At 33.3% G+C, this 23,716-nt stretch overlaps 1 protein-coding gene across 1 annotated transcript; it reads left to right on the top strand.

The window, feature by feature from the left end:
• On the top strand, positions 1 to 23,716 carry LOC133199924 (uncharacterized). Its single transcript, XM_061335725.1, has 7 exons — positions 1 to 191; positions 235 to 407; positions 6,568 to 6,674; positions 7,707 to 7,774; positions 14,742 to 14,834; positions 16,872 to 16,962; positions 21,766 to 23,716. Exons 1-7 carry the CDS (start codon positions 1 to 3, stop codon positions 23,683 to 23,685), a joined length of 2,643 nt encoding a protein of 880 aa, XP_061191709.1. The 3' UTR covers positions 23,686 to 23,716.

Here is a 23,716-nt window from a genome sequence, read left to right as displayed (position 1 = left end):
ATGGCTGCAAGTGTAAAGCGAGAGAGAAGTACCAACTGGTCCTTGGCCGAAATAACTGTTTTAACAGATTTCGTCGAAAAGAACGAAGAAGTTCTTAAAGCCAAACAGAGCAATTTGATAACAAACGCTAAAAAGAACAGCAAATGGGCAGAAGTGACAGATCTGGTCAACGCAGTTGGGGTACAACGCAGGTCGGTAGAACAAGTGAAGTTTAAATGGGGGAATCTGCAACAGGGGGGCTAAGAAGACATTTACGGAAGCTCGTAAACATGCCAGGAAAACAAGCGGTGGACCTCCACCAAAACCCTCTACTGACGCCCAGGAGAAGATAATTGATTTAATGAAGGACAAGCCAAATTTCTGTGGGATTGCTGGGGGCTTCGAGTCATCAATGTCAGGCACAACAGGTATAACAACATATATAGAATGGACAGTAAACATGTAAAAAAAAAAAGTCCATAATTAACTCGAAAGTATAACAATTTAGTTATTTAAATTAAAATACTTGTAGTGCACAGACATCAAATGTTCGTATGCTTGTTTACATTATCGGCTGACAAAATGATGACGTCATATTTCAGATAAGCCTATACATGTAGATACCTGGGTTAGAACTTACGTTAACCAGATATGAAGGCCTACATTGGTGTTTAGAACAGACTGATTTGTTCCAAAAATAATGAAGCGATTTCTTGATTCTAGTAAACCCTTTAACTGGAATTTCATTAGCAAATCATAAAATTCTTACTTGCTACAGCTGCATAGATGATCACATGCTTCCACCATGCTAATCCTATCCTTTAAGTGCGCAATCATGGCACATGTATAAAATCCATGGATAAAATATATCAGTAACGTAGTTGAATCTGTAGAACGCAAAACAGTATAATCCTTTCACTCAACCTTGTTGGTACCGTGGGTTTCCTACGCGCGACGATGTGGAAACTCATTCACAATGCATTGCGTTTGAGAACATGACGACACAAGTGGGGCACTAACAGGGTGTAAGATGCGTTACTCAGAGAGAAAGAGAGTAGACTCTACTCTAAAAGATGGAAGAACATACTGCATAGTATTACACAGATCTAGCCCGGGGGAGGGGGGAGGGTGCTCTCAACTCCACCCCTTATACGACTCAGATTGAGGAACATTAATTTCAAACTATTCTGGAATTGAAATTACATCTTGATTTATTGTGCGTAATAAAATATCTTAGGTGGATTTAAAATACAATCCAATGTGATCTTGTTTATCATAAAATTCTGAGTTGGACCTTTTTTGAGTGGATGTGCACACACCCCATCCCCTTGGGAAAAAAAATCATAGATCCACGCATATACATGTACTCGTACACATATACATGTAGTGGATATAATGTTCAAATTAATTCCATGTACTCTCAGTATCTTTGTACACTCTATATTATGCCGTAAGATATTTATTACTTTATACAAAGATACGACTCGGATTGCAAAACAGTTTCAAACTATTCGGGAATTGAAATTACGTCTTGATCTATCAGTTACACACATGCGTATTGGAATATCTTAGGTGGATTAAAAAAAATCAACTTCGAACTGGAACTAAAATCCAATGTGTTCCCAGACTTCCGCATAGAATTGTATTGAGGGTAATCCTGTTAAAAATCTCAGACGTGTACATGTATAAATTCACGATTTGTGAGATCGAAAATTGTACATCCCGTCATTTGTAACTAAAAAAAATATGGGGTGTAATGTGAAATGTGCCTGCAATGTAGAGAGAAATCTTCGAAAATTATATCTGGACTTTCAGTATCCGACTGTGCTAAAATTTAACGCATACAAATCGTAAGTTTCCGTGACATATATAATTACGGTCTTACGGTCATATTAAAATTCGACAGACATTTTCACATTCAGATTTGTTTATCTGTTTGTTTTGTTTATTTTAATTTTTTTTGGGGGGGGGGGTGTATTTTTCGACAAATGCCATTTTAATGGTACGGATGTAATACGGACTCACGGAACAAACTGATTGATGCGAAAATTTTCAGGCTAACTCATCAAAATATGGTAGTTCAAAGCGTTTGCCTTTATGATACGAGATGAAAAGTATACAAAATTACACGCAGAGTGTTTGCGATGAGAGATTAAGCAAGTGAGGCAAATGTCACATACAATTTATCTGCTATTTTTATATTTTAACATATTTTCATTCAGTCACATATAAAGCATTGTTTTGGAATTTAATATAAATATTTGATAAATCTAAAGTTATTTTATTTTTGAAAACTGTGTAAAACTATTAAGAACTGGTATTGTAAATTATGTTTATTTCTACATTAATTTTATTCAAATGTGTGAAATTCCTAAAGATAATTCTCATAGTCCAGATTTATGTATACCAAGCTAGTTTTTGTTTGTGACATTTGTTGTTTGTATATAATGTAAGTCATTTTGTGTCTTCTTATGCTCATTTTCCTTTGATGTTACTGATTTCTTTGTTACTTAATAGGAGTCATTCAATTAATTGTTCAAACACCAGGTGTCATATCTGAGACTCTTATTTACTCAAGTTAAGCCCCTTAGCAAAAAGTAGTTACTTACCTATGGTGAATAATTATTACGCGTTAATTGTCTTTTTACTTATATTTTTCTAGACATCCGCAATTTTAACAATTTTCATTGGTCACTTTTTCAAGACCTAATTTTTTACGACAGGCAAGAGTTGGGCAATGCGCATCCCTTTCAAGATTGCGCTCTTTCAATAAACACGTAAACTTAATTCCCACTCTTTGCCTCTTTTTCAAGGTATGTACATTGTATTTTGTTTTATTTTATAATTCGTTATAAAATAAACCATCTTACTTAATTCTATTTTCAAATGTTTAAGTTTATTTGATTGTCCGAAAATTCCTAACTAATTAAAGGAATAAATTTTTAATTTAATTTTTCTTTCCACTGATGTTTCTTTTTATCTTAATTGTTTTAAGTGTGTTGTATATAATTTACTGACAATGTATAATAAGTCTTTTACGTCACATACATTTTATAATTTTTGTTTTCCTCTAAAACTGTCACTCTGTTAATGGGAAATAACTCTGTTACCTTTAGAACAATTAGAACTCTTTTGTGTAGGGAGATAGGCTTTTTGTAATTCGTTTGCAAATCGTTAAGAAGCAAAGATGACTCGCAAAAATTCCTTTCTTAAAACTGTGTAAGTGTTCAAAATTGTTAAACACGAGTTACCTTGATTTCCCATGTTTTCAGATATTTAGATCACGCAATTTAATGTAATAAGAATTGAGATGTATAGATTTATTAGATGTACGCTTAATCACTAATGTAAACATTGTACTTTCACTTTCACCATAATCTTCTACGCGACTATCAGATATTTTTTTAACTTTGGCCAAAGTTTTTTTTTTTCGTTTGGTTTACGATTCCGCCGACCCTAATTTTCACAAATCATGAAAATAAAAATAATGTCTTTTTCCGACATATATTTCCGGATTTTTCTCAGCTGAACTGGTGGGTTTTAAATTTTAGAATGCATCTTAGTCAAATAAGCGCTTATAAATATATGAGACCTTTACGAACATTTAGGTGACCGTAAATAAACACATGTGCAAACCAAAAATGGCGGCTCTGTCATGTAACAAGGTGATTCCTCACTGAAAGTAATGACACACACTTAGAATTTTTTCTGCATGGAAAAGTGAATAAAATCTTGGATAAATGATCCCTTTCTCCAATTGCAATGTCTCAATTGGCTAAATTCATACCGTAATATTGGAGAGTGTATGCCCAACCCTGATCGACCTAGCAGACACGGATACACCTATAGATAATAAGGATTTATCAGTGCCTTCTCAGGGGGCCGAAGTTCGGCCCATTCCCAATTGAAAATGAGTTCAGTTTTTTTCCCAATTTGGCAGTATTTTTTCTCAATTGGTAAACAATGCTTTTATTTTTAATTATCTTGGGAAAACGCTAAGTAAAATTGTCAGATTGTCTGTAATTTTCATATATTTAAGGTATTAGGGGTGTAATGGTCATGACCTTGAATATGACTAAATTCAGTTTAGTTATAATGGACAACACTTCAGGCAGTATTTCCCAAAGTTTCATGCAATTCTGTCCAAACATAATTTTTCTATTTTTATTTTCATGCCGGTACCCTCTAACCACTGGTGCACCTTTAATAGACAAAAGGTACAGATGTTATTTTTACCTCTGCTCTAGTTAGTCGCAAACAGTTGAATATTTCATGTATTCAGCTGCAACACTAAGCAGTAAAGATTGCATATATGCATTCTTTTTAGTTCAAATTCATCAGGTATGATATATGAATACTTGTAATCGAGAGAACTTGTCTACTTTGAGTGACAATTTTTTTCATAAAACCGTTTGTAATATTCTGTCAAAGAAAAATATGGTAGGAAAGATCAATAAAAGAACAATATCATTTTTGTGTAAGGTGTGTTTGTGATAATATAACAACAAAAAAAATTTATTCCATCCACAATATTTATCTATATTCTGTATCATAGCGATGTACCCCTAAAAATTTAAGCCATTGTTTTTTTGTAAATGTCATGGGATATGACAATTAATGAAATGATGAGCATATATAAACAACAGGTTATTGTCATATTGAATACACTTCACTTTAGTCATATTCATTGGTTCAGAAGATTGACCTCGTCACACTGACCTTGACCCAGACAAAGATTTGCAAAATGACCTACATTTTTGCAGCTTCCATGTGCATGAAGTTCTTTACAGATCAAAACATTACTATACAACGTAGACTAAAATATATATACTGACAGAAACACTAATCAAAAGGTAAAAAAAAACTAATTTGTTCCCCACATGAATATAAAAAATATCAATAAAGAATATATTCACCCCCCCCCCCCTCCTTCTAAACAGTAAACTTATGTAAAAATAAATAAATTATTTAATGTAAATAAAATAACAAAAATCACCCTAACCCAACCCAGAATAAATCATTTATTCCCATATCTAATATTAATTATTTTTCTTTAATGTTGTAAACATATTTACATTCTATTTTTTTACTGATATATTTTGAACATCTCAGATATTTTACGGATGGACATTGAACGTCACTTATAAATTGCAGATTCTACAATGCACGCAATGCTACCAATTACGTACATTTTTTCCCCTCAAACGGTTTGCTGATATTGAGAGAATCACAAGAAATCGCGATGCGAATGTAAAGTTTTGAAGAAAGGTATATTTCGTTCGTTCTTCGAAAGTGGTGCTATTTTTAGAAGTTGGAAAAACCCATGAAGTGTGAATTTGAATGTATCATCGTTTTGACTGAATATTTTGTCTAACAAAATATATTAACGTGTTTTCTACGTAATATCATATTTATTCTCTCCTCCGCTAAGTTATATTCCTTTTCTTTGGTGTATGTTTTATGTTAGCGTCCTAGGCCGTCATGACGACATGCCATTTTTGTTTACGAAGTACAGTGTTCCGAAAACTGCCGATGTCAGACACCTCGGTAAATGCCGTCATTTTTACCGAAAATGGCGTATTACACCTCTAATACCTTAACTCATTTAGCAAAGCTACAATCATAACACATGTTTAAAAACACTGTAAAACATCGCCAACTTTTAATCCGAATTTCCTCTGTTTTTCTAAAAATGATGATATTGTGTAATTATATAGATTTATTAAGTTATTTCCACCTACTCATTTGATCTGCGAGTTAATGGTAAGGACTTAGGGCATTATTTCAGATAGAAAAATATATTTTCAATGCATTAATACATATTAAAAGAGGACTTTTAGAAAATGTGTACTTAGTATAATTTTTTGCAGGAGGTTTATAATCTCCAGAAACAGATACTATAATGATCTAAATTGAAATCTCATACACACATGTACATGTACTACCCTAAGTTGTATAAATGCTTTATACTCATTGAAGTCCATTTTATTTTTATTAGTCTATTATTCAAAGTTGATTTTGTACGAATAAGATGGTCCATATTTAATTGTCATTTGGTTGCCCAAATTAGAGTTCGTGCTGAAATGTTAAATGAATTACCCCTGAGTACATGATTTAAGCAACATTTTCAAAAAAAATTTGCAATTTCATCAAACAGCCGATAATTTTTTCCTAATTCCCCAAAAATGGTGTTTTCCAAAATAGGCTGATAAATCTTAGTTGAAGTAACGTTGACTGGTATTTCACTGGATAAATTCAAATGTGTATAAAACATTTGTTAATTTATAGAAATAAATTCAATATACAAATCTTTGCAAATTTCATACTCAATTGAGATTAAAGCCCTTTGAATTACTAATAAATAATGAGCATTGCCTACTGTGCAAGTACATAACAAACATTTAAAGAAGGACTTGATTGAGAAATTATTAGGCTTTTTTGCCGCAGGTTGAACATTAAATTTGATAGCTGCATGATCAAATTATTATAACCTTTATTTCAACGTCAATTACTTTTAATATTGTTAAACACTTAAATTGTATTTTTCTTCAATCTAAATTTAACTTGAATTTGGATCCTTATTTTTAGTTTGTGGAGATACGAAGGTTTATAACACATCACATATCACTGAAGAGCACAAAATGTTGAACATCATGAACCAAGCACTGATTGACAAACAAAAATCAGAACTATATGTAAGTGAAAATGACATTCAGTCTAAAGTTAGAAATGAATTAAAATTAAATAAAAAGAGTTATGTGATCTAGACAATAAAACTTAAAAGTACTATTGACGTGTATTATTTTAATTAAAATAAACATTGCCGTTATTTTAAAATGAAATTGTTGAATCCTAAATTATTTTTATTTTTCGACCACCCAATGCATTTTTTTGAGACAGAAAATCGTAAACCAAAAAAAATTAAAAACTTTGGCCTTTTTATAAATTAATTAATTGCAATATACATTTTCTATCTATAGTTTTGGTTTACTGTCTAATTGTGTACTGTGTTATTTACGCTGGTCTCATTTTATTTTTAGAAATTTACTTTGCATTGTTAAACGAGACCAGATTGTTTATATATTATAATATGACTTTCAAGATTGCGCTCTTTCAATAAATACGTAAACTTAATTCCAACTCTTTGCCTCTTTTTCAAGCTTCTCGGATCCAGCCTATTCAGGATTGTCTTACGAAGCAGAAATTGTCTCCAATAGGGTCGGGTACATGTTAAAGTCAAAAACATACCCAAACCGTGTGAGATACAAACGCCACACTAAGAATTTAGAGTTTTCTGAAAAGTGAAAAAGTTAAACTTTGAGCTCTGATAGTGTGTGTCTTTGTATCATATAATCACACGAACAATCTTTACTTTGAGGGGAATATTGTACTTCCGAATGAAATCCTTACACATTTAAAGAAAACAAGTTTATTCACCCTGTAACTATTTAAATATATGCATCAAAAGAAGGCTCCTTATAATACTTCACATGCTATGAAAGATTTACAAAAAACATCTTAGAGTTAGAAATATTCATTCTAAAAATGTATGTGCTGTTTATTCACATACTAAGATTAAAACAAATTGAATACACCCGGTGAAAGGTAAACTGTTTTGTAAACAGGGCACGAGCTCTGTTATTGTTAAGGTTCCACCAGTTGTGTTATTTTCTTAAATAAATTTAAACCAGTATCTGACATTCAAGTTTGAATTTGAACAACTGCAGGGAATACAGGACTTAGAAGCATCTGAAGAAGAGTTCAACGAAATGGTTGACTCCGTGTCTTTTGAAAGGTATATATTTATTAGTGATAGGGAAATAAACTATAGAAGCTATTGTTTTATTGATTAATTAATAAATAGATAAAACTAAGTATCTTTTGTTTCAATATTTAATTCGTATTTACTCAATTATCATTTTCAATTTATAAATTCTTATATAACTTTCGTAAATATTGAGGGTATTTTTTTCTACAAATAATTTCTTATATATATATGCAAGAGGCTTTTGTTCAGATAAATTTATTTTGGATATATAGAGTCTGATTTATTTTGGATATATAGAGTCTGATTAATTTTATTACCTTTTTATTTTTTTTCCCCATATATTTATTGACAATTATTTACTCTTTTTTTTTTATCTGTTCATTCATCTTTAAAAAAAATTGATTACTGTTTGTTATCTCTACATTTCATTTAAATTATTTTAAATATGTTTTTATAGCAATCTTCTTGAGGTCGGCGAAGATGTGCTCTCAGTTTCAGATTCACAGATGGCATACATATTTCCAAACAAGTGTTTCAAAGAGGGGGTAAAGGTTCGAGGGCTGAAAAGAAAATCTGAAGTATAGGAAGCAATTTTGAATCAGTATATATATTAAGTTAATCAGTTAATTGATTCAGAAGTGCAATTTTTTAAGTTATAGTTTCTTGGGTTTTTATCTAGAGTTACTTTGTATAAATAAATAGTTTTATTCTATAATTTCAATTTCTTTTCATTCAATTAAACGTTTTTTTTTCTTTTTCAGAGAAGTTGAAGACAACAAAAAATGCAAATAAAATGATTAAAAAATGTCCTCGTTGGGTTGTTCATATTTTTTGTAGTTTGGAGTAATATATAATTTTCAACAACCTAATTGATTTTTGCATGGCCTTAATAACCGGGAAAGGGAAAGACAATAGCTTTACTAATATATACTATAGAAAAAATGGCTACTTTATGCTTGTAACCCCCTCAATAATAACGTCTGATGACTTTTTGATTGCTTCACGCAACATTTTGCTTGCTAGTGCCATTCCCCCTTCCCTCCAAACTTCACATGGACCTGAAATCAATTGAACTAGCTTGAAAAGTCTTAATATTGACATTAAACATCAGACCTTCTTTTCACTAATACGTAAATCCGTTTCATATGGTACTTGTGAAAAGGACTTTTCTTCTAACATCTTACCCTTTTTTAAAATGAATTCTTAATTATTTTACTTTCTCCCAAATTTATACGTGTTTGTTAAAACATTATATATATTGAAAGAGAAAAGGGGGTTACGAATTTTATTTGATGGTATACACTCACCAGTAAAATATATAGGGACGGAGGAAGGATGGAAATATCATCTTCGATGTCTGCTGTCTCAACGATTAACATATTGCGCACACCGAGTCCGATCTTAAAAAATAGTACCATCTATTTTTTGTTCACATTCTCTTAAGAGCTGGGTACGTTAAGACCGATTTACGGCCCTGTAAAATCAGCAAAAATCAAACGCACGATTACATTCTATCAATTGTATCAATTAACTGTTGAGGTTTACCTGTGTTTAAAATAGGAATAAATTTTTCTCAACTCACGTGCCCTTTTATTTATATAACGTTCAAAACCGGTCTAATATTCCGGAATTTCCCTATTTTGGACGTTTTCCTCCTCTTCAAGTCTATATTTCGATATGGCCGCATCCGAGTATGTATGCGAAACTTTGCAGAAAGAACAAATACACTACGATTTTTAATATTAAAGAGAAAAAATAACCTTACAAAAGTGCGGCCACATCCGTTTTTACAAAAAACTGAAGTAAAAAATGCTGCATTTTTGGATAGACGTCACCTTTTCTCCACAATAAAATCTATATTTTTAAAGAAATTAATTGTTTAATTCTATATCTGAAGGCTTTATTATTTTTCTATTGTCTTTAAAATTCAATTCTGCATTTGAAAAAAATTAATTTAATACAATTATTTATGTAAATGAAAACCATATGAACCTTTCTCAGTGAAATTTACTATGGGACATTAGGTAAATTAGTGACGCAATGCATTGAAAAAAATGACGTCACAAAGAGCAATCATGTTCAAAATATGTACTTGAAACAATTTCTTCAGTCTTCGCAACTATGATAAATATTCAATCAAAATTTACACCGTGAAAAAGTAATTTAACGACATAAGTTGGGATGGTTCAGACAATCAATTTACATTTAACACTACATGTACCTCCAATTAAAACGCGCGTCTCCTTCATAGTGGACACTGAATTTATTTGACTTTAAGAAAAGATTATTTTTAACATTTTTATTGAAAATCATCAGCTTTTTTAAGCATGTTTTATTCGTTTTCAATTTATATATGTCTGGGATTCATGAATGTCAAAAGACAATAGCTAACTTTTTTTTGGGGGGGGGGGGGGGGAGGTTAGATTGGAAGCTTGGATTACATGTATATCAGACACCATTTGAACATTTCTTTTCAAAACTTATCCTTGTCACTGTATTGTTGCAGATTTTTATTTGACAAAATTAATTATGACAGAAAGGATTCTTGTGGTTTATCGCATAATCAGGATGTGTTTTATATAGCCTATGACAAATTACTTCTAAATCTGCCACTGCCTGCCTACATTTACTTATTGAAGGTCAGCAGCTGGGAATGGAAAAGTTCTTACATGTATTTACACTTATTAATTATATATACATTTATCATGCTGATCGGAATATTGACATCAGTGTTTTCAAGTAAAATTGGGTTTAATTTATAATTTACAAGGAGTTTTAGATAATTATGTTGACCAAGTTTATAATGCTTAAAAAACGCATACAGCGGTGTACGCTTTCGGTATTTTCTATGAAAATTTAAGTGAAACATGATACAATCAACCTTTTATATTGTCCATAAATAAAGATTATCTGTTAATCTCATGCAGTTCTGTAAGAAATACAAACACGATCTTGCATTACTTGTGGACAAGACACCCCCTTTCCGCTCCATATAATCGATGGTTTAACTTTTTTTTTTTTTCTTCAGAAATTGTTTTCCTAATACATTTTAAGGCATTCCAAGTCTTGAAATGAAAAAAAAATCAAAAAAATTAATCTTTAGATATTTATCTGTATAAAAAACGAATGTACATATTAACTACATGTACACTACTGTTAATCTTGAAGTAAGCAAGTATTTTTAAAAGGATTTTATCCAGATTATCCATAAAATAATAGTACCCGGTAATATACTTCATAGGAAATATGTTTAGTATTCCAATAGATGTTCATCGGGGCTGGAGGAGCGTCCTGTCCAATATCACCTCTGTGAAAACGGCGGTGCACATTATCGCTAAATTTTAAAGATTCAACGTCCGTCTGTAATGATAATCCGTTCCAGAAAAAAAACAAATTAAAAGTATTTTATCGTTACTACAAGGACAAATGCACAAGGAAATGCCCCAGAGTTAATGTATGCAAAGCAAGTGATAAAATTATCATTGTCACCGAAATAATTATATCAAATACATGTATCTACGGCTGTGTAACATGTAAACATAGGGAGGAGTTCTAAAGAAAATCTTTATCTATTTTAATGCAGTTTTTGTCTTAGTAGATGACGTGACGTATCGTCTTGCAATTCATGTCAGCAGTTTGTTAGGTATATTTTTTAAGATTTTTTTTTATCAGACACTTACATGAAAAAGAAACATAATCAAGCTAGTGATATAATCCGGGAATGGCAAGGATAACTCTATAAAGAAGCACTGTGACGTGTTTTGCGTATTGTTCCCACAAGTAACAAAATAACATAAGATTTCGTATAATTTGATAACTGAACTAGAAATAAAATCTCTATGTAGCTTATAAAAAGGGACGTGAAAGTGAATTTTGATTCTTCTATGTGAGTGTTCAGTTATTCTGCATTTCGATTATTTGTATTTTGTCTCTATGCAAATAGAAGGGGGGAGGCTTACTGATAATCAAATTATACATGCACTGTAATGAGTATCAATAAAAAAAATTATATCAAGAATTTGATTTAAAACTAAATACATCCCTTTCCAATTTCCTTTGGCTCCCCACTGGACTGTGACCATTGATCGATCTTTTACTGATCGATATCAATGCAAGTGTCTGCCGTTTCATGCTGCATTGCTTTGAAGACGACATGCGCATATTTTCATAGCTGACGCGGATAAACTCTATATGCAAATCATACATATAATATTATATCCTTATTTTTTTTAACTTTTAGTTTTAGGGAATTATGCCCGTTAGAGTGTACTACAGGCTTCTGAATCCCTTCCCGAGAATTCGTGTGCATTTCCTGTCGCGTTCACTACGCAGATTTAGGCATATAATTTTCGATTTTGTGAATCAAGTAATGAATACGTACATGCAAAGTAATGTGTTTGTCTCTAAAATTAAATTATTAGCATTGGCTATATAAAATATTTTGTTCATCGTAAAATTGATCTAAACAAATCGCACACCCTTTTTTAAGCCTTCGGAGATTCACGGTTTTTATTTGAAGCAAAATTTTTAAAGGTCTCTAACGCAAGTTATGATAAGACCATTCCAAGTTTTTTTTTATGTGCATTGTACGCGGACAAATTGGTTTTGGGGTTATGAAATTAAAAACAAACACAAATTAAAATTGATAAATACAAATCTTTGAAACGTAAACACAAAGTTAACTCAAATTAAAATCAACAAATACGAATCTCTGAAATGCATTTTAGTCTTTGGGGATTGACATCTCTCTTTTTTAAGTGGTGTATTATTTTTTTTTTATTTCAATAAACTAGTAGTTAAACTATAAGTTTTATGGCGAGGAGAGGTCTCAAATGATAATAAGAAATTCTAGAACTGTTCTGAAAATGCTGCGTTTTCCCCCTTTTGGTTTGTGTGTTTTCTCGGATAGGAAGATAGGTTAGGATGGACGTAAACAAAGAAAAAACTTGGAATGGCCTCATCAATCAGGACTCATATAACCTGTCTCCTCTTGTGGTTTTAACATAGAAAGTAATTGTGTGTAAGTATGTTGAGAATTGTTCCTGGTTAGGGTATTTTAAATGAACCGTGCAGTAAAGCGGATACACTGGAATGAATACAATGTAAATAACGATCTATAAAAGAAATCCTATCATCAGAGAAAATTTTTTTTAACGCAGTTTAAGACACCTCGTAACCCCGTAAGAGTGAGTTATTTATACGTTTATCCAAAAAAATAAATAGAAAATACGAAATTAATAGCGCTGCAATTTGTTGGAATGGAAAAGGGGAGTGATGTTGATGGCTTTTCGTTGCCAAAAATCCAATTTTGACAACTTTACATGAAACGTTCAAATTTTCTTTTTAATACTGATTCAAGTATCTTTAAAAATTTTAATGTAACTTCATAGACATTGCGGAAAATGATTGAAGAAATCATTAGGACATTTTTACATAAAAAAATGATAAATTTGATACGAGCACAATTTCAAAAGAGGTACTACCTTGTCTCGTCTGTATGGATGAATCAAGCTTCATTACTTGTCTGATGAAATTGTTTGTAATAAAATTTTATTTCCTTTAAATTATTTTACTCCTTCCAGCTATCAAAGATACATTACGATGAATTGAAATAAAAGTTCAAAATTGTTTTCTGGAACATAAGGCAGGTTAAAGTAAATAGTTTCCAGTTCAGAGAATTGACAGATTTCTTTTAACGTAACGTTAAAATCAGTAACGCCGTGATGACGTTATCACGTCAAAATTTGTAATTTCTAAAGAAAACTCCCCATTTTTCGAGACCTCTGATGGAAAAACGGTTTGTGATAATTAAAAAAAATAAAATGATTTTGAAAGGACACATCGTCGGCATGTTTGTAAAAAAACTGAAATCAAATTTGGAGACAGGGCCGCTCTGTTATACTTAACGTACCCAGTTCTTTAAATTAGCCATACTTTTCTTTGATATAATGAGCGACATGTCGGTAATGAGTACATGATTAATTAGTATTGTTCTTAAGTTGATGGATGCTGTAATAAACATCGTAAAACATACTTTATCTATCTCAGTATCTAATCAAGTTCAAAAGTCAAGGCCATTACATTTTAAAAAAATATATCCATCTTTCAGGCAATTTGTGAGTTCTTTTCATGGAATTTAAATGTAAAGATTAAAATGTAAAAAAAAATATATATTGAAGTTCAAAGAAAGAAAGACCTCTAACTGTTCTGTTAACAATTAGTCTACTAGTTTGTTTATTGATGATGTCAATTCTTGATTTCAATTGCGATGGAAACAAAATATTGTCATTTGGCTGAACATAGCGTCAAAGCATAGAGTGAAATATATGGACAAAACGAACAGTATTCAAGCTCAAAAGTACATTAAATAATACAAAATTGGAGCGGAGCAAACATGGACCTCCAAAAATTCAGAGGTGGGATCAGGTGCCATGGAGGAGTGAGCATCCCCTGTCGACCGGTCACGAACGCCGTAGGCTCCTTGTCATGATCGGGAAATAACAGAAAAATCCGTCGGCAATTTAGTGTGTATATTATGGCCTAACAATTAGTATGAAAAACGTCAGTCAGCATTTGACCCAATGATAAATTGTATATGCTGACAAGGTCATTGTATCGATCATAGAACTTACGAAATGATGACTTTAAACGAGACTGTTGATATTCTTGTTTCAGCAACTTGTTTGTCACTAATTTACCTCGTTTAAGAAATTGTTCATACGTAATGCATGCTCTTGTGTATCGAATCAACTGAGAGATATAAACCCCGTATGCATAAACCCCGTGTGCAGGTGACGAAGGCATACATATTCAAGATTACAATTTATATGATCAAGCAGCCACGGGTAGGAGAGAGCTATATTCGGACTCCGAACCGGTTTATCACTTTATTATTTTGACAGTTGATTTCACTCAATCATAAAAAGAAGACAATATAGTCTGCTTTTAAATGCTAAGTAATATTAAGTTTTACAACACTACCTGTTTATGATAGAGAGATTGTCATAGAAAAGATTTCCTATAACTATTACAAAGACTTCAAAACAAAGCTGAAGGAAATATTGGAATTAGAAGAGGATGATAAGAGGTAAATAATAAACATTGGATTAACCTATTTACTTTAAAATTGTCGATCTTCATTTAATTTATACGCAATTAAATGACGTTTCATTAATGGAAATTATATAGATTTCATGGTATTGCCATGGAGGGGAGAAAAAAGAAGTTTATGTCCCTTTATCTTCCAACTCTAAAAAAAATTGCCGTGATACACTATCTTGGAGATGCGTCTTTTTCAAAACAAAACGCTCACGGAAATTTACGGAAGCCCGTTGAGGCCAGTTTAGAGAAAGAAATATTTTTTATTGCGTTTAAACGCAATAATTATTGCGTTTAAACGCAAAACATTGCGTTTAATCGCAATAATCATTGCGTTTAAACGCAAAAGATTGCGTTTAATCGCAATGTATATTGCTTTTAAACGCAAAACACTTTGCGTTTTATCGCAAAGGATTGCGATTAAACGCAATCTTTTGCGTTTAAACGCAATCATATTGCGATTAAACGCAATACTTTTTGCGTTTAAACGCAATAATATTTTTGCGTTTAAACGCAATAATTTTTGCGATTAAACGCAATACTTTTTGCGTTTAAACGCAATGATATTGCGATTAAACGCAATACTTTTGCGATTAAACGCAATAATTTTTGCGATTAAACGCAAAACTTTTGCGTTTAAACGCAACACTTTTGCGTTTAAACGCAATATTATTGCGTTTAAACGCAAAAATAATTTGCGATTAAACGCAAAAATATTTTGCTTTTAACTGGATTTATTTTTAGTGTGAACAGTTTTATACTGTAGTCATATTCCTGATTATTAAAGCAAGACGTTTGCTGAACAAAGCAAGGTAAGGAATTGTGTATTGCACTTTTTTTTAAAGAATATATTGGGTACATACCTCTAATTATTTTTAGAATCGGTAGGGGAAGAAAGTAGTGCAGAAAAAATTACAAGTTCCTTAATTTGCAGACCTGAATAAAAAAAACTGTGATAATGTATTAAACTGAGCCTCATACTTGTTGATAAGGAGTATGTTCCCTTGCAAAAAAGCTTGACAGATGTAATTTATCAATAAGATCAGCAGAATTATTTTATGTATTATAACACCAGTGAGAAGTCTGGAATTCCCCTACTTTCACTTTCATTTTCAGAGGTTAACGCAGACAGACGCATTTTGCCGGAAAACGAATCTGACATGCCACCTCGGGATTTTAACCAAGGAAAGACAACTTGATGTGCTTTGATTTAAGGGGTCACTCACTGCTGAACGAAAATTAGGGACATAGCTATGTGAAGAAACGTTAACATTGCTACCTATGGGAAAACAATTAGTGGACTGTACCCATTTGCTTGATGCCATGCTATTATACCATACCTCTCTTGAGATTAATCGATCAATTTGTTATTGACTCTGAATTTTCAAAATTTGGAAGCAGGGATAATTGTATACAACAAAAGTTATGCCACCGCAATACGTGATAACATTTTCACTATTATTGTAGACTTAACAATATTAAATGCACATAAAAAGAAACACCCAAGCCGTACACGCTCAGAACAGTAATCATTACGTTAAAAATTAAGTTTATATAAATTCATATTGAGTTTTTCTTAGTTGATGTTTAGAAATATTCACGAAGCCTCTCTCTCTCTCTCTCTCTGTCACACACATACACACCCACCCACCCACCCACACACAAACGCTTAAACTGTGACCTAAATGTTAATTTACATCATTAGGTTTTGATTACTTTTTGTAAAAAAGGTCAATCCTTTTATTGAATTTGTGATTTGCCAATAAGCTGTTCGTGTATCTTGCAATTTTCTCCGACTTTTCTTTGGCAAAATTCGACATCGGCTACTTTTTGATGTGGTTAGCACTGTGACGTAGTATTTGAAGTTATAACTTTAAAGTAATATCGTCTCACGAGCCCTGCTTACATTATTGAATCTTGTCGACTGCTTTTGATAGAATAAAGCATTTAGAAAAAGTGACTTGACCAAGAAAAACAACACATGTCTGATTCCCTGGAATATTGAATATTGTAATTTTTGTTGTAGTATCACAAAAAGGAAAATGGAACCTGAATTAGAGGAATTTTTAAAGCAAATGATCAACAAAATTACGATAGAGAAAATGAAAGAGCAGAAGGTAAATTTGACTGTGTGTGTGAGGGTGTCTGTGAGTGGTGTTGTTGAAATCAATAGGTCTGTAAAAATATAATTTGTAAACCTATCACGGTTTTCGTGATAAACATATCTGTTTAGGTGGAAATTATAATAATAATTTTATATTTCCCAGACACGTAGTGTTTTTTTTTTCAAAGTGTAGGTTCCAACTTCCAAAATCCTTTCAAATCCAAGTTGTATTGATCAATACCAAAGTAATCTAACTTATGCTACAACAAGGGGGGAGGGGGGAGTAACCTTCGTTTCAATGAATATTTTTCGTGATAAAACACCGTGTTTGAAAAAGAGGACATCACCCGACATAGACACTACGTGCCTATATTCAAAAAGCAGAAAAGGGAATGTGTTCAGTATGGGGGTATATGATATAAATGACTATAATTAACTCATTAGAGCGGGTGTTATAGCTTTTTTAATTCAAAACAAATTCAGGTTCAGATTTACATTGTTATTGAAAGAGAGAGAGAGAGAAAAGAGAAAGAGAGAGATTTAAAAACAAAGATCTACGGATGGTTATATGTTAATCAAAACGCAGATAAAAAATGCAACGCTAATTAATTTGAACATGTATCATCAAAACTGAAACCATAAGAAAATATGAAATCGCAAATAGACAGACAAATTTTGCAAGTGACTGAAGAGAAAGACAAATGGGAGGGGGTTTCTTGGGAATTAATTTGAGAAATTTCATCACTCATGATGGTTTAGAAACGATAAAAAAACGTAAGACAGAAGTAAATAATGAAGGAACAATGTATATCTTTGAATTTTTCAGTTTGATTTCAAATGGTAACTAGCTCTTAGTAGAGATGTTTCTGAATATGAAACGAATCGGAATCTGAAAATGAATCTGAAACGAATCTGAATCGGAGGGATCTTGATCCCGATTTGAAAATGAACACACGTATGATTACAGATTTTTTTTCTTTGGTATATCAATCTGTAATCTTATAAGAGGTTTAATGTGTTTGTGAGACCCACCCACCCACCCCCTCTGAAAAAAAACCACCACAAAATCCTGGGAGTAAAAAGTCCATGATGTAAATCGTATATGGATGTTATATTTTTACCTTACTTGTAGCAATGTGAAAAATAAGAGTTAATGGAGTAAGCTAGATTAATATTTCTTGGGGCTAAGAAGTATGTTTGAAATGTCAAGGGTGAACCAGGAAATTTGCTCAGGGCGGGGAGGGGGACATACTAATAAATTCCCACAAGGAGATAAATCATCACCATTTCTCCGACTCGGATATTTTTTGACAAAAAAAATTATCCCAATTCTCTCCGGACGTGAAAAAAAAAACAATCTGTGTGTGGGGGCTTGTCAAGCTTGCGTAATTCTCCTTGACCAGCTGCCGAGCGGTCCGTCCGTGTTTCCCAAAGGAGGGGGGTTGGGGGAGGGGCTGGCAAGTTCATCTTTGTTCAACTATATTACATACAATTTACTAACTCTAAAAAATAGGGGGCGAAGCTGGATTACTTTGACACCTTCCACCACTTGATCGCTACTGAACGGCCTCGATCTCAGTTCAAGTCGTCAAAAAATAATTGCATAATATCGGGCCCGTAAGAACTGGGGGAGATATGGAGACCAGCCCCCTCCCCCCTTCCTATTAATTTTGCCGCTATATACTGCACAATATAATCAGATCAAAATTATCAAAATTACTGTTATGTCCCTCATAAATAAAGCTTGTAGACTTGATTTTTGTTCAATTGCGCCCCATTCCCGTAATGTTACTGCATCCTATAGATCAGCCATATTACATACTACATGTAGTAATAAGTGTCTTTTTAATACGTACGAAAGCTATCAGTTTTGTATTATTTTATTGTTCAACTCACTAGATATTCGTTCCTCGGGAGAATTGTGTTCTTTGAGATGTAGGAGACAAATTACACTTTTAACTATTCATTTTAACAAGCTACTTTCTTCGTCAATCAAGGAAATGACAGGAAACGTTAAAACTAAAAGCTTGTAGACATCAATGTAAATCGCCAAAAACCTTCGACAAAAAATTGGCCTGCGAGAATGTGGCCAAGGGGTTGCTTAAAGGTTATTTATCCGACATAATTTTCAATTGCATATAACTATATAAAATGACTCGTATGAATACATTAATTACACAGAATATTTTTTTAAAAGAGTACAGAACACGATTCTTGCGAGAAACAAATAATGTAAGTAGGTGAATAATACAACAATGATACTTTTACGAGCAGGTTTTTCCGTGAATTGAAAGGGTACCTGTTTCTGTTTTTCAGTCTACAGAATTTGACTTGTCCCTTTTATAACACCCCCATCCCAATGACAAAATAATAACATCACTCACTATTTTTTAAATGACATATCAAACAGAGATACATGTACTTGTATTTAACCATCGTCGGATGCCCACGAGTGATCTCATCTTTTACAAATCAGTGGGTGATGAGTAAAAGACGAGATCACCCGTGGGTATCCGGCGATGGTACTTCGCAACAGTAATTGTGAACTAGTTAAATTCAGAAGGAGAAGAATCAAACACTTTTCAAATCAAAATTCGATATATTCCTAGTCATAGTAAAACTGAAAAATAAATCACAAAAATGAATATATATTATTTTTATTCATTGTATAATAAGTGAAGAAATTTTCTTATGATGATATATATCTTTTTCAGTTTTGAAATCGGAATCGAGATCCCTCCGATTCAGATTTGTTTCAGATTCATTTTCAGATTCGGATTCGTTTCAGATTCAGAAACATCTCTAGTACTCAATAGTTAAAAAGGTTTAGTTTGACATACATTTAATTCACAAAGAGGTTATTTGGGCATTTTTATATTGCTAAGTCGCCAATGATCCAGTGAAACCACAGGCACTTGAAATATGGATCGGTACCCCCCCCCCCCCCCCGTGATAAAAAATAGTAATAGCTTATAATTTCTAGTTTCAGAAGTTTTCCCTCAACGAGTTTATAAAAATACTAGTATTTCTAAATACCCATTAGAGGCAACCTCTGAAACTAATCGAAAACGGAAAATATCAGAAATCGAAATAAAGGTATAGTAGATTAGGAATTCGTGTATTTTGGAAAAATTATTGTGTCTAAAAAAATACTCCGAAGCTGGGGGGGGGGGGGGATCCATTTGTCCATAGGGACTTGTCTTCCGGATTGTTAAATGTAAAATAAATTAATAAAATTTTGAATCTACTTAAAATACACGTAAAAGTTGTTAAAATACACTTAAAAGTTGTTAAAATAAAGATTCTGACACTTTCGGTCCACAGGTACTTGTGGACAGGAACCCCCCCCCCCCTCCGATATTCAACCCCAGGGCTTTTTGGACATTTTTTCACAAATTATATTTATTACACTTATTCATCATGTGTACCATAGGAAAAAATCGTGAAAACCCCAAAATAATCGTTCCACACAAAAATACCTCATTATACATTATAAGAGAGATCTTTTTCCTATGGTACACATGATGAATAAGTGTAATAAATATAATTTGTGAAAAAATGTCCAACAAGCCCCGGGGTTGAATATCGGCGGGGGGGGGGGGGGGGGTCCTGTCCACAAGTACCTGTGTTTCGGTCAAGAAAAACATCGTTTAAAAAAGACATACCATACCTATATACATACACTCTACAAGGGACGAAAGCTCTCATCTTCGAAAAAAATTCCCCCACCCACTTCAGCGCCTATTTCTGGACTCTAAAGCATTAATTTATTTCGTTGTCATGGTTCTGTCCCCTACAGTGATGATTTTCCTAAATGTTGATTCGTTTCTCAGTCCATGGAGTCGTCAACACGCGTTTAATCAACAGAAAACGGATACAATTTCTTCGATTTTGAGCTCATCTCTCTAAATAAATTACACAATCATAGTAAGGTTACATAAGATTTCGTATCAAAATTATAATTTGTTAAAATTAAATGGTTCTTAATATTTGAAAACAAATTTTGCACAAAGTGGCAAGGGTTTGATGTAAATGATGATAACCGAACGTTTATCTACTTGAAATTGAAACTATCAAAAAAGTACATAACATTTGGAATATTCTGAATTTTTTTCTTCCGGTGTATCAGTCGCAGCGGCGGATCCAGGAGTTTCATCATGGGAGGTGGGGGCGCAGTAGAAGGCAGGGGGTCTGGGGGTTGCATTGAAGCCGCCAGCGGGTCCAGAGCAGAGCCCTGGTGGGGTCCGGGGGTGTTATTTCCCTTGATTTTAGGATAATACAAACAAAATTTCAACAACAACAACAACAAAATCAAACGGGGGGGGGGGGGGGGGGCGCACGCTCGGCGCGCTGGCGCTGGATCCGCCTTTGAGTCGTCAGTAAACAAAGACTGTAGTCGTTTTATGATATACTTAATACATGTATTGACAACTCAAGTAAGGATCGAAAAGAATTGTGTTCGGGAAGATAATTTTACGTGTGTCTCAAACTTATCGACAGTTCTCTCTCTAGGACGGTAGTGAGCCCCTGTCTGAATCCGCGCTTGTCGCGTTGTACATTCTCTTTATTAGCTTTCTAAGTCATCATTCTATTATTCCAGGGGCGTAGCATCATTTTTGAAAGGGGGGGGGCTACCAGAGAAAGAGAGAAAATTCAACTTTCCTAAATCATTGATCAAAGGTTTAAATCCGAGATAAGCAACCGGGCAATAATTGTATGAGAACATTCCCATGTTCTTTGCAAGTTATAGTCTCATATACTTGTTATTATTCTAGTCAAACATTAATAAATACAATAAAATAATTTTGCTTTGTAGGTGACTCTTTCCGTCCTTCAAAAAATGAGCGAAAAAGACATCACAGAGTTTTTACCCAAAGTAGGAGATCGCGTCAATTTAAGGATATTTTTGGAACAAATGAAGAACAAAAAGAAAAAACCAAAATCATCCATTCTTCAAACGCTGCGTCAAAAAATGGGTGTACGAGGAAAAGAATCTCTGAGTAGCAGTTCCAGTGATGAAGGCCCATCTACTTCAAAGGCAAAGAAACAGAAGACTCATATGGCTAGAGTTGGGAATAAGAGTGCAAATAAAAACATGCGAAAAGTGGAAGTTGGCTGGATTCATGGGGGAAAGCAAGTGAGAACTCCCAGAGGTGGTGGGACAAGAAAGCTGGACCTCCCAAAATTCTATAAGAAAGACGAAATTTTGGAAGAAGTCAAGCCTCTGTTCTTTCCCCAGGGAAAATCATCTGTGGGGAAAAAAGAAGATTTTCATTTTTCAGTAGTTGATTTTTCTCAAGAAGATATTGCAGATAAATCTATTAATGATTTATATATAGCATCTAAAATGTCAACTCTTCGTCTCTATCTTATAACATCAAAGAAACATCATGATGGCGAATCCACAATAAATGACAGATATTCATCTGGCGAGGATCTTCCAGATCCAATGCTTTCTCTTGTCCATATTGAAAAAGAAAGGGCACCCGGAACAGCTAGTTCCCCAGATGATGCAAGTCATTTAAACATTCCAGATCACATCTCTGAAGGGGATTTTCCACCTGCTACATTAAAGTCTGCACAGCCACCCGTAAACGTGCTTCCTGGAGAGATTGTCACTTTTGAGAATGTTCCTGCTGGGAGTATATTACCGGATTTTCAAAACTATATTTACGACCCAGAGATAGAATTTGGGCCCTCGCAGTTATTAAGAAACGACCTCGATGAAACATTACCAGCAAGTGCAGTTGTCAAAAATCTTGTTATAAAGAGGGGTAATGCTTTCTCTGACGTCATGAAGTTTTTTGTAAAGCAAGAGTTCAACTTAAGAACTGACACACTACAACTTTCAATATTGACAGAGAAGGGGGAGGATTCCGGGGGTGTTTTTCGGGATGCCATGTCGGAATTTTGGGATACTTTTTATTTAAAACACACTGAAGGAAGTGATGTTAAAATTCCTACTACAGTGCACATCATGAAGCAGGAGGAATGGGAAGCCGTAGCCAAAGTTCTAGTGTTGTCCTTCAAGCAAGAAAAGTATTTTCCAATACAGCTTTCACAAATCTTTCTGAAAAAATGTATTTTTGATATTACCCCAACAAATGAGGAGCTACTTGAGTCATTCATGGCATTTTTGCCTGATATGGACAGAGGACTTATTAAAGATGCTCTTGATGATTTTAATGGTGTGGAGGAAAATGAACTTCTCGATGCTTTATCGAATTTTAATCTGAGAGTCTATCCTACTAAGGAAAATTTTAGAAAGCTTTTGATTGAGTTGGCTCATCATGAACTAATTCAAAAACCGTCTTTTGTCACACTTTGTTGGTTTCCTATATTTAGTAGTCATTTGAAGCCTCTGATAGGTAGACTGGAAGAAATATATGAGCAAAGCAAAGTTACCAACAAAAAAGTCCTGAATTTGTTTGTTTTTCCAGAAGATCTGACAAAAGCCGAGAAAGCAACGGCCGATTCTCTTAAGCGGTACATCAAGACGTGTTCAACTGAGAAACTGACCTTGCTTTTACGATTCTGCACTGGATCGGACATTATAATTGGAAAGAAAATTACTGTTCGATTTACACCCCCTATGCCTGAATTTACACTTTGTCCAGTGGCCCACACATGTGGCTGTGTGTTGGAGCTGTCCAGAAGTTACGACAACTTTCTGTTATTGAGGGAGCACTTGGAAAACGTGCTAGACACAAAAGTACTGAGAATGGATATTGTGTAAATGTGCTATACCTTATCTGAGAAATAATGTA

This window comes from Saccostrea echinata, unplaced genomic scaffold, assembly GCF_033153115.1.
Source record: "Saccostrea echinata isolate AGI-Se365-2 ecotype Australia unplaced genomic scaffold, CSIRO_AGI_Sech_v1 ptg000036l, whole genome shotgun sequence".
NCBI classification, from domain to species: Eukaryota; Metazoa; Mollusca; class Bivalvia; order Ostreida; family Ostreidae; genus Saccostrea; species Saccostrea echinata.
Note: the sequence above shows the minus strand (reverse complement) of the source record. Positions and strands in the feature narration are given on the sequence as shown.

Bases quoted from the DNA above. Each gene is read 5' to 3' on its own strand.
- LOC133199924 (XM_061335725.1), top strand. From the start codon at position 1: ATGGCTGCAAGTGTAAAGCGAGAGAGAAGTACCAACTGGTCCTTGGCC. The intron at 192-234 runs GTCGGTAGAACA...AATCTGCAACAG, and splicing joins GCAGTTGGGGTACAACGCAG to GGGGGCTAAGAAGACATTTA. The intron at 6,675-7,706 runs GTAAGTGAAAAT...GAACAACTGCAG, and splicing joins AACAAAAATCAGAACTATAT to GGAATACAGGACTTAGAAGC.